Source organism: Lissotriton vulgaris, chromosome 7, assembly GCF_964263255.1.
Source record: "Lissotriton vulgaris chromosome 7, aLisVul1.2, whole genome shotgun sequence".
Classification (NCBI taxonomy): domain Eukaryota; kingdom Metazoa; phylum Chordata; class Amphibia; order Caudata; family Salamandridae; genus Lissotriton; species Lissotriton vulgaris.
The window spans coordinates 1,743,686,346-1,743,698,505 of NC_141695.1; the positions used below are offsets into that span (position 1 = coordinate 1,743,686,346).

At 52.9% G+C, this 12,160-nt stretch overlaps 1 protein-coding gene across 2 annotated transcripts in view; it reads right to left on the minus strand.

Annotated features, from left to right (window-relative positions):
* The window catches only part of CD79A (CD79a molecule), a 180,338-nt gene that overhangs the window by 144,608 nt on the left and 23,570 nt on the right, over nucleotides 1-12,160 (minus strand). For both annotated transcript variants that reach the window (XR_015297664.1, XM_086933025.1), the window contains exon 2: nucleotides 4,368-4,703. Coding sequence is in view for 1 of the 2 variants with exons in the window: in XM_086933025.1 (XP_086789151.1) it covers nucleotides 4,368-4,703 (336 nt within the window). In the remaining variant the exon portion in view is untranslated. The remainder of the gene's footprint in view (nucleotides 1-4,367; nucleotides 4,704-12,160) is intronic.

The window sequence follows — 12,160 nt, forward strand, 5'->3', positions numbered from 1 at the left end:
ACCTGCTCTCGGGTACCCCTAGAGTGTTCATGGCAGAGGGGACACCTGCTCTCGGGTACCCCTACAGTGTTCATGGCAGAGGGGGCACCTGCTCTCGGGTACCCCTAGAGTGTTCATGGGAGAGGAGGCACCTGCCCTTCAGGTACCCGTACAGTCTTCATGGCAGAGAGGCACCTGCCCTTGGGTACCCCAACAGTGTTCATGGCAGAGGGGGCACCTGCCCTTGGGTACCCCAACAGTGTTCATGGCAGAGGGGGTACCTGCCCCACAGGTACCCCTACAGTGTTCATGGCAGAGGGGCACCTGCCCCACAGGTACCCCTACAGTGTTCATAGAAGACGGGGCACCTGCCCTTGGGTACCCCTACAGTGTTCATGGCAGAAGGGCACCTGGCCCACAGGTACCCCTACAGTGTTCATAGCAGAGGGGCACCTGCCCCACATGCACGCCTACGGTGTTCACTGCAGAGGAGGCACCTGCCCTTGGGTACCCCTACAGTGTTCATGGCAGAGGGGGCACTTGCCCTTGGGTACCCATACAGTGTTCATGGCAGAGGAGGACCCTGCTCTCGGGTACCCCTACAGTGTTCATGGCAGAGGGGGCACCTGCCCTTCAGGTACCCGTACAGTCTTCATGGCAGAGGGGGCACCTGCCCCACAGATACCCCTACAGTGTTCATGGCAGAGGGGGCACCTGCTCTCGGGTACCCCTACAGTGTTCATGGCAGAGGGGGCACTTGCCCCACAGGTACCCCTACAGTGTTCATGACAGAGAGGGCACTTGCCCTTGGGTACCCCTACAGTGTTCATGGCAGAGGGGCACTTGCCCCCGGGTACCCCTTCAGTGCTCATGGCAGAGGGGGCACCTGCCCCACAGGTACCCCGAAAGTGTTCATGGTAGAGGGGGCACCTGCCCCACAGGTACCCCTACAGTGTTCATGGCAGAGGAGGCACCTGCCCTTCAGGTACCCCTACAGTGTTCATGGCAGAGGGGCACCTGCCCTTGGGTACCCCAACAGTGTTCATGGCAGAGGGGGTACCTGCCCCACAGGTACCCCTACAGTGTTCATGGCAGAGGGGGCACCTGCCCTTGGGTACCCCTACAGTGTTCATGGTAGAGGGTATACCTGCCCCACAGGTACCCCTACAGTGTTCATGGCAGAGGAGGCACCTGCTCTTCAGGTACCCCTACAGTGTTCATGGCAGAGGGGGCACCTGCCCTTGGGTACCCCTACAGTGTTCATGGCAGAGGGGCACCTGCCCCACAGGTACCCCTACAGTGTTCATGGCAGAGGGCCCACCTGCCCTTGGGTACCCCTACAGTGTTCATGTCAGAGGGGGCACCTGCCCCTCATGTACCACTGCAATGTTCATGGCAGAGGGGGCCTCTCCCTTGGGTACCCATACAGTGTTCATGGCAGAGGTAGGGGGGTGGCGTCTGCCGCTCAGGTACCCTTACAGTGCTTCTGCTGGAGTGGGCACCTTTTATCCCTGTATATGCAGCTCTGCCACCCATAGTACACTGACGGCATTGGACCCTGGCACGCGCAGCCTTGCCCCTCCCTTCCCCGTCCTCACAGACGCCGGCTGGAAGCACCTGATCTTTGAAGACAACCGGACCTCCCTTATCTCTCTGGGGCCGATGGGAGAAAAAGAGACTGAGGGGCAGCAGGACTGGCAGGGGTGGAATGAGGCGTGAATGAAGAATGAAAGAGGGGTGACCTGGAATTGAAGGCAGATATGAGCAGGGGCCATGATAGGTCCAATGAAGGGGAGGCGTTGTCTCCCTCCAAGTGACCCTGACTTCCTGTCGGTCCAAGGTCTGTCAGTTGTACGACTGCCACATGCCCCCTGACGCCCATGACTCCTCTTCCGGTTGGCACTTGTGGCCAGCAGCGCTTTGCTTGCTATAATATGTTATATGGGTTTTATTACGCGCACAGCTACTCGAATGAGTGTCCCGGCGCTAGCACAATGACTGAAAATCGCTTGACTGCAATACCAGGGCAATTAAAGCTGGAATAACCAGGAGCCTGTAGCTTTGATTGGGTGCTCTGAGTGAGGACTGTCTAGGCCCGGGTTCAGAGTAGGGTGGCCAACCGTCCGTAAATTTCACGGACCGCCAGCTATTTTAGTATGATGTCCGCAAGGCATGTGATCATACTAAAATAAAATTAGGAAATTTCATTAAAGGTATGCTGTTTCCCTGCAAGAGGCCCCATGACTTTAAAGGTTTTCACTGGGCGCCTCTCGCTCTTATCTTTTAAACTGTAGACTGCGGCTACCCGCAGCAGCCCCTCCCGGACCGTGCGCGGACTGTGGAGTGGCTGTTGTCATTCTGACACTGCAGCTGATTAGCACTCATAGAATGACAATGGGTCCTATTGTAGTGACAGCATGTGGGGTGCCTTCCACTTCATCAGACTAGGGCAAGGCTTTCTGCTTTTGTCTTGGCGCCATGCTGGAGAATATAGAAATAAAATAACGAACAGTGTTTCCACTGTACATTTAAAAGTAAGATTTAAACATACAAATAAAAAAATACTGTTTAATGTTTATTGTCACATTCGCATAATCTTGATGGCAGAAAGGGCCTGTGAAAAAACTGTGAAGTGCACGATTGTCTCAACCTTATATAAACTTCTTTTGACTTGTACTTTTTTTGGTTAGAGAAAAAAGAGATGGCAGCAAGGGATTATTAACACCACACTACCTGGCTGTAACTATGTTTAAAAGCACAAAGTCACTATTGCCCAACTCCTTGGTCCACTGCCAATGAACCCCACCACTATAATACAAAAAGAGAGCACAGAGAGGCAACACAAATGTCTAAAAGCACAAATGCTATGCAAAAAGATCTATCCGGACTCTTCAATGGCGTTTATCAAATCTTTTAATAGTTGGTTGAACCACAAAAGTGCAATGCAGTGCAGGTGCAGCCAACGCGTTTCACCCTCAATAGGGCTTCCTCAGGGTTGCAAACATAACATAAATACAGTCAAACAACAATAAATGACAAAACATACAGGTCAAAACTCAAACATAAAATTTCCTAAACATGCCAAATCTATAAAACAATGTAAAAGCAGTTGCAGCCCACTGGGAGTTCTGGACACTAGAACCGCGTCGTCAGCATACAGGAGTGCCGGAATCCTTTAGGTGCCGGCTCTTGGAATGTCTTTGCAGCAAGTTATGAAGGAATCCCCTAATTTAGAGGGGCCAATATGCATCCCTGCCGCACCCCTCTTTTTAAGTATTGCCTTTCACTGTCCTTTTTACGCTGAAATGCATGCAAAAACACATTTGATCTTCACGCCTTTTAATAGAGTTAGGCCATATGATTGATTTTGGGAGTTTTCTTTTACAGTTATCATGGAGTTCTCAACAATCTGCGTACATTCCAGAGTACTTTTCAAAGTATAGTACAGTTTATTACTGGTGAGGAGTAATTCGATTTGTTGTTTCGACCTAATGGCAGACACTTGTGGGTGTGTACAATACACAAGTGTGTGCGTTTGATGATTTATTCTAATTTTAAATTATCTGTCCAAAAGCTTTATTCTATTAGGTGGATTTGTCTTTTGGGTTCTTTTCTTGACACAGGTCTCTTGTTGTGGTTCTTCCTTGGAATTCTTTGTAATCTTGCTTGGTGGTTGGTGTCTTTCCTCTCTTTTCCGGCTCATGCAGCTTATCGATACTTTTGTAATTTGAACTTTTGTTTTAGGAAAATACTATGCATAATTGAATATGTAAATGCCTTTGCCCAAGAGTACTGAGTAGAGATATTTATCCTACTTATAAGTATAAAAGAATCTTGGCATGTTTAGGAAATTTTAGGTTTGTGTTTTGGCCTGTATGTTTTGTCATTTCTTGTTGTCTGACTGTATTTATGTTATGTTTGCAGCCCCGAGAAAGCCCTGGTCAGGGTGAAACGCGTTGGCTGCACATGCACTGCATTACGAGTTTGTGGTTCAAGCAACTATTAAAAGATTTGATAAACGTCATTGAAGAGTCCGGATAGATCTTTTTACTTAGCATTTGTGCTTTTTGACATTTGTGTTGCCTCTCTGTGCTCTCTTTTTGTACCTATTTTGGTTGTCTGTTTACTTACTTATATATTATTGTGCGACCGCCTTTGATATGTCTGTAAAACGTATGTTTTGTCCCAAATTTTGGTCTTGAATTTTCTCCCTTTGTCCTGAATTTTTACACTGACTGTCCTAAATTGGCACCCATGTTAGTTGGTCACCCTAGTTCAGAGTAGTGTTGGCTATCAGCTAGAAGAGGCTGAAGAGGGCCTCTGGCAGCTATGAACTTCTAGCAGGGTTGGTGGGGACCCCCCTCCCCACGGTTCCCTGTGGTACTTACTCAGGACACGCAGGTAGGTGCCACAGGAGCTGCGGGACTTGCCCCCTCTGGACACCTTGCAGATGTAGAGGCCGGAGTCTGCCTTCTCCACCGCGCTGATGGTCAGGTTGGCTGAGCCCAGCCCTGGCATGTAGTAGAACTTGTCCTCCGGATTCCTGCTGGGGGTGACATCGGTGACCACAGACTCATTCCTGGCCGCCTGGGTGATCTTCTTCCAGGTCACTATGACACCAGCCTTCTCCGGAGCGTAGTGGCACTTGAGTGTGGCGCTTTCTCCCTCCAGGCACTGCAGGGAAGTGGGCACCCACTCAACCGAGAGGTTAGTGCCCTTGTGGCCTGCAAGGGGAGACCATAGGGTGAGAAGAGCACAACTGTGGGAAAGGGGGTACAGGGCTAACAGTCTATGGGTAGGGCAGCAACACTGCCAGCTAATGCACATACACCTATGCTATCTCATATCATTATGCTAGTTCCTTACTCTTTGCGATCACTTCTCGCCAATAGTGACACACTATATATACGCTGTTAGTTTATCTTGCACAGTTCTCGTACACACCATTGTAACGCTTTATTTTTGTGCTTGGACACTGGTATCTGTTTGCATCTTATATGTAATTCATGTACTTCGAAGTCCTTATGTAATGTAACAGGTTCTAATGTAAAGCGATCTGACACCTTCGGGTAAAGTACACACTATATAAAAATGCATAAATAAATAAATAAACATGGGGTACCGCTGCCCTTGGTGTATGACAGGGGGTTTTGTTGCCCTGGAAAGAGTGAGTGGAGATCCCACAGTGCCTCGGTGTATGACTGGGGTGTCATTGAACTGAGGACAGAAAATGGGAGTGCTGCATGTATGGCCGGGGTGTTGATACCCATGGGGTACGATGAATGGGGGTGCTACATGTATGGCCGGGATGTCGGAGCCCATGGGGTACGATGAATGGGGGTGCTACATGTATGGCTGGGATGTCGGAGCCCATGGGGCATGATAAATGGGGGTGCTGCATGTATGGCCGGGATGTCGGAGCCCATGGGGTACGATGAATGGGGGTGCTGCATGTATGGCCGGGGTGTCGGAGCCCATGGGGTACGATGAATGAGGGTGCTGCATGTATGGCCGGGGTGTTGATACCCATGGGGTACGATGAATGGGGGCCCTGCATGTATGGCCGGGATGTCGGAGCCCATGGGGTACGATGAATGGGGGCCCTGCATGTATGGCCGGGATGTCGGAGCCCATGGGGTACGATGAATGGGGGTGCTGCATGTATGGCCGGGGTGTCGGAGCCCATGGGGTACGATGAATGAGGGTGCTGCATGTATGGCCGGGGTGTTGATACCCATGGGGTACGATGAATGGGGGTGCTACATGTATGGCCGGGATGTCGGAGCTCATGGGGCATGATAAATAGGGGTGCTGCATGTATGGCCGGGATGTCGGAGCCCATGGGGTACGATGAATGGGGGTGCTACATGTATGGCCGGGATGTCGGAGCCCATGGGGTACGATGAATGGGGGTGCTACATGTATGGCCGGGATGTCGGAGCCCATGGGGCATGATAAATGGGGGTGCTGCATGTATGGCCGGGATGTCGGAGCCCATGGGGTACGATGAATGGGGGTGCTGCATGTATGGCCGGGGTGTCGGAGCCCATGGGGTACGATGAATGAGGGTGCTGCATGTATGGCCGGGGTGTTGATACCCATGGGGTACGATGAATGGGGGCCCTGCATGTATGGCCGGGATGTCGGAGCCCATGGGGTACGATGAATGGGGGCCCTGCATGTATGGCCGGGATGTCGGAGCCCATGGGGTACGATGAATGGGGGTGCTGCATGTATGGCCGGGGTGTCGGAGCCCATGGGGTACGATGAATGAGGGTGCTGCATGTATGGCCGGGGTGTTGATACCCATGGGGTACGATGAATGGGGGTGCTACATGTATGGCCGGGATGTCGGAGCTCATGGGGCATGATAAATAGGGGTGCTGCATGTATGGCCGGGATGTCGGAGCCCATGGGGTACGATGAATGGGGGTGCTGCATGTATGGCCGGGGTGTCGGAGCCCATGGGGTACGATGAATGAGGGTGCTGCATGTATGGCCGGGGTGTTGATACCCATGGGGTACGATGAATGAGGGTGCTGCATGTATGGCCAGGATGTCGGAGCCCATGGGGCACGATAAATGGGGGTGCTGCATGTATGGCCGGGATGTCGGAGCCCATGGGGCACGATAAATGGGGGTGCTGCATGTATGGCCGGGATGTCGGAGCCCATGGGGTACGATGAATGGGGGTGCTGCATGTATGGCCGGGGTGTTGATACCCATGGGGTACGATGAATGAGGGTGCTGCATGTATGGCCGGGATGTCGGAGCCCATGGGGTACGATGAATTGGGGCCCTGCATGTATGGCCGGGGTGTCGGAGCCTATGGGGTACGATGAATGGGGGTGCTGCATGTATGGCCGGGGTGTTGATACCCATGGGGTAAGATGAATGGGGGTGCTGCATGTATGGCCCGGATGTCGGAGCCCATGGGGTACGATGAATGGGGGCCCTGCATGTATGGCCGGGGTGTCGGACCCCATGGGGTACGATGAATGGGGGTGCTGCATGTATGGCCGGGATGTCGGAGCCCATGGGGTACGATGAAGGGGGGTGCTGCATGTATGGCCGGGGTGTTGATACCCATGGGGTACGATGAATGAGGGTGCTGCATGTATGGCCGGGATGTCGGAGCCCATGGGGTACGATGAATGAGGGTGCTGCATGTATGGCCGGGGTGTCGGAGCCCATGGGGTACGATAAATGAGGGTGCTGCATGTATGGCCGGGGAGTCGGAGCCCATGGGGTACGATGAATCGGGGTGCTGCATGTATGGCCGGGGTGTCGGAGCCCATGGGGTACGATGAATGAGGGTGCTGCATGTATGGCCGGGGTGTTGATACCCATGGGGTACGATGAATGAGGGTGCTGCATGTATGGCCGGGATGTCGGAGCCCATGGGGCACGATAAATGGGGGTGCTGCATGTATGGCCGGGATGTCGGAGCCCATGGGGTACGATGAATGGGGGTGCTGCATGTATGGCCGGGATGTCGGAGCCCATGGGGTACGATGAATGGGGGCCCTGCATGTATGGCCGGGGTGTCGGAGCCCATGGGGTACGATGAATAGGGGTGCTGCATGTATGGCCGGGGTGTTGATACCCATGGGGTACGATGAACGAGGGTGCTGCATGTATGGCCGGGATGTCGGAGCCCATGGGGTACGATGAATGGGGGCCCTGCATGTATGGCCGGGGTGTCGGAGCCCATGGGGTACGATGAATGGGGGTGCTGCATGTATGGCCGGGGTGTTGATACCCGTGGGGTACGATGAATGGGGGTGCTGCATGTATGGCCGGGATGTCGGAGCCCATGGGGTACGATGAATGGGGGCCCTGCATGTATGGCCGGGATGTCGAAGCCCATGGGGTACGATGAATGGGGGCCCTGCATGTATGGCCGGGGTGTCAGAGCCCATGGGGTACGATGAATGGGGGTGCTGCATGTATGGCCGGGGTGTCGGAGCCCATGGGGTACGATGAATGGGGGCCCCGCATGTATGGCCGGGGTGTTGATACCCATGGGATACGATGAATGGGGGTGCTGCATGTATGGCCGGGATGTCGGAGCCCATGGGGTACGATGAATGGGGGCCCTGCATGTATGGCCGGGATGTCGGAGCCCATGGGGTACGATGAATGGGGGTGCTGCATGTATGGCCGGGGTGTCGGAGCCCATGGGGTACGATGAATGGGGGTGCTGCATGTATGGCCGGGATGTCGGAGCCCATGGGGTATGATGAATGGGGGCCCTGCATGTATGGCCGGGATGTCGGAGCCCATGGGGTACGATGAATGGGGGTGCTGCATGTATGGCCGGGGTGTCGGAGCCCATGGGGTAAGATGAATGGGGGTGCTGCATGTATGGCCGGGGTGTCGATACCCATGGGGTACGATGAATGGGGGCCCTGCATGTATGGCCGGGGTGTCGGTGCCCATGGGGTACGATGAATGGGGGCGCTGTCGTAGCCTGGTGTGTGTAGCTAGGGGCGTGATTGACCGCCGCTAGACAACGGGGGTACTTTTAGAAATACTGGGGTGTTCTGCTCTGTACACAGAGTGACTGGGGTACCTCGGTACATGGCTGCAGTGTCACTGACACCTGGCCAGAAATAGCAAGGTATCCCTGGCCAGAGCCAGCCTCTGTTATGATAGCGCCTTGGGTGTGGCCGGAGAGAGATTTGGTGCCCTTGCTGATGGTAATGAATTAAATGAGGCAGCAGGGGGTCCCTCGGCCCTATTTGTGTTCACTGGTCAGTGCCTGGATGAGCAGGGCGTGGCCCCTGGACACAAACATCCCTGCATCCTCCAGCGTACTTGAATCTCCATCGCTTAGCTGCCTCACACAGATGATGGTTTTGTTGATGTGTGCCAACAGGAGTCCCCTGAAGGGAGGGCAAGGAAGGGGGCTAAAGGGGAGTTAAAAACATCGCCCGCCATTTGCTGATGAAGGGCTTAAATCACTTTAAAATGGCAAATCGGACAGGAACAAACAGGCAAGGACAAGGCCGGAGCCAGGTGAGAAGGGCGCTGCTGTTGGCAGAACCTTAATTCACCCAGCTCCATGCGCCCCACAGAAAATTGGCGCCCTGGGCTCGCCCGTGCTAAAGCTGCCCCTGACCTTGGTTTATTAGTAGGACACAAGCGGGCAACACCCATTGGGCTCACCGGGCTGCAGTACCTCCCCCTCTCCTCCCACCGTCATGTTTGTCAGCCGGACTGAGACAGCTTCGCGGGCTGGCGACCCTCTAATTGCAGCCGCACCCGAATACTTCACAGGCCTTTAAAAGTCCATTTACTTGTTAATGAGTCTTTTGTTGTGTTTTCACCCCTTCTTAGAGCCACTCTGCCTATGGCTGGAAGAATTACCCCCCCCCCCCCCACAAACCTCCCCCCCCCTAACGAAATTGGGCTCTACTTGCCCGCCCAGTAGGACGTGACGGGCCGTGCACCGCGGTACCCTGGCACTGTTGGGTGTGAATAAAAGATGATTTTGTGTTTCCTCGTGATGGGCTCTTCCTAAAGGCATAGATGGGCCACTGCCGCCCTCTAGAGGCTGGACGCGGAACACACCCTGATAGAGAAAATAGATAAGCAAAGAAAGTGACGCTCAGCGTTCACCGGACAGCTTTTTACCATGGGCGTAGGAACTGTGGGGGACGAGGGGGATATATCCCCCCCAGATTTTGGAGTGGGGGGGACGCGGGGGACAACATTGGGGGGGGGGACGAGGGAACAAAGAATTTCCCCCTCTCCTTTCTGTATTCGCAGGACCATTAGCACGCGAAGGCGAGAACAAAGGCCCTGCACAGGCTATACTTGACCTTTGACTTGCCCCAGTTACCTGTGATTATTCTGCACGCCTGATGAGGCGAAAAGGGATTTAGCCACCCCCACCCTCCGTCATCGTGTCAGCCCGGGCTGCTTGACTTGCTGGGGCAGGGCAGTGTCTGGATTCTTTTCTCCAGAGGGCTTGAGATTTTCACAAGTCTTTTAAAGGCCATTTACATCCCGCTTGCAACTCGTTAAGGAGGCTTTGTTGTTTTGTTCACTGGTTCGTACCCCCTGTGTCTCCACTCAGCCTATTCCTGTACTTTGTATTTAGTTTTTACTGCCGCAGTGGGAGAATGCATTCAGTGAAAAGGCATCTCACAAGTAGGGATGCCACCTTTCCCCCAAAAAACGGCCATTTGTTGTGTTCTCCTTTACAGAGTCTGCAAGAGAACTTTATCAATATATTGTTACTTAATTTTATTTTTTGTTGTCATTTAGTCTTTAATGTTGGTTTCCAGGAGCTATGACGTACTACCAGTGCTTTAAATGGGAAAAAATAAGTGCAGGTACTCACCAAAAATAGGCAGTGGATTGGGGACGGGCAAGGGGCGGGGCTATGTTTGTCACTAAATGGCACACTGACGAATCAGTACTAGTGCTGCAATTTAAAAAAAAACATGAATGCATTTATGTAATCTAGAGGGCCGGGGTTTTGTTTCATGCAAATCCCTTTCATTTAAATTGTTGATGGGCGAAGATTTGCGCAGTATTACAACAATGGGCATACTAACGGGCTGTGTGCCCTGAACAATGTGGCCCACGCTCGCACCCATCAGGTTTTTTGTCACATTCAGACCCCCTCTGAAAGGGACCCTGCAGGGATACTTGACCTTTCACTCCAGAGAGGCACACGCAGCTATGTCTTCTACTGAAGACGGGCTGCTGTGGTGCCGCTTTTGAACCAGAGCAGCCCAGGCTTCAGCTTGGGTTGAAAGGCCTTTTAACTCATTGCAGGCCGTGCAGAAAGACCTGCAAAGGACGGGGCTCAGGAGCGCAGCACCAGCCGCATCAAAAGCAGACCGTTATGAGTACCGGTACTCTCCTTTCTCGAGGAAAGGTCCCTGTACTTAAGGGGAGAAAATATAAAAGTGCCGGTACTCCGTACCGGTGAGTACCGGCCCATTTAAAGCACTGCGTACTACTTTATTGGAATCTTTTAAACGTGAATAACTATTTTCCTATGAGGACATTCATTTCTAAGTCTTGAATGAAAAATGTACAAGCTTTTGTTGCACTTGCATCACATGACCATCATTGCGTAGCCTCAAAATCAGTTCTCAGCAACTGTGGTAGCCCCTGCTCTTCCACATGCACACTGCTGCACTTTTTTTGTTGGGATTCAGTGCCTTTTAGACAAGCGGGCAACTAGAGCCAAATTTCGGGGGGAGGGGGGGCTGAAAAATATTTCGGGGGGGGGGGCTAATTCTTCCGAACTTAGACAGAGTGGCTGTAAGAAGGGGGGAACACACAACAAAAGCCTCATTTACAACTAAGTACTCGGGTGCGGCTGCAATTAGACGTCGCCAGCCCGCGACGCTGTCTTCGCCCTGGCTGAAACACACGACGGGGGGGGGGGCTGAAGCCCCGTGAGCCCAATGGGTGTTGCGCGCCTGCTTTTAGGCAATCCAGTTTAACTGCGGTAAAGGCATTCTCTGTTGTATTTACCGCTTGGAGTTCATGCCTTGTCTAATGAACCTCTGGCAATACCCCAATCATTTGAAATGCTGTAGGATAACTCATTGGTCTCAAACTTTGGAATCTGAGTTTGGGGGGCAGGGGGGCTGCAGCTGGGCAGAAGTGAACCGGAAACCATGTTTTTGTACTTTACCACAGTGGTGACCATCTTGCAATTGATGCTAGAACTCCTTCCTGTTCAGCTTTGCAGTTTTCTAGTGCAGGGGCCACAGCGTCTGGAGCCGGCAGGAGTGCCTGTAACAGGTGGGAGACCAGGGGACTATTTCTATGGCACACAGCATAAGAGAGAAGGATTTTACTGAATCAATGCAGGCAGTGTATAGAGGGGGATTGCCGGGGAAAGGGTGCATGGTCAGCAGTCTACCTATGAAGTCGTGTGCAGGCTCCTCGACTGTTGCATAGAGAAGACAGAAGATCCCCCCCCCCCCCCTCCCCACCTGACAAAGACAAATGATGGCAAACCGAACCGAACAGAAAAGGGTATGGTCCTGAGAGAGGGCAGAGGAAAAAGGCAGAAGTAGGACTTTATTTGGGCTGGACAGTGGGAAAGATGCTGTAAATGAGCCCTTTGATTCTTCCTACTGACTTCCACTGCCAGGTTGAGAGAGCCCCTGACACAAGGATTGGAGGTCACACCTGAAGCTTCTTC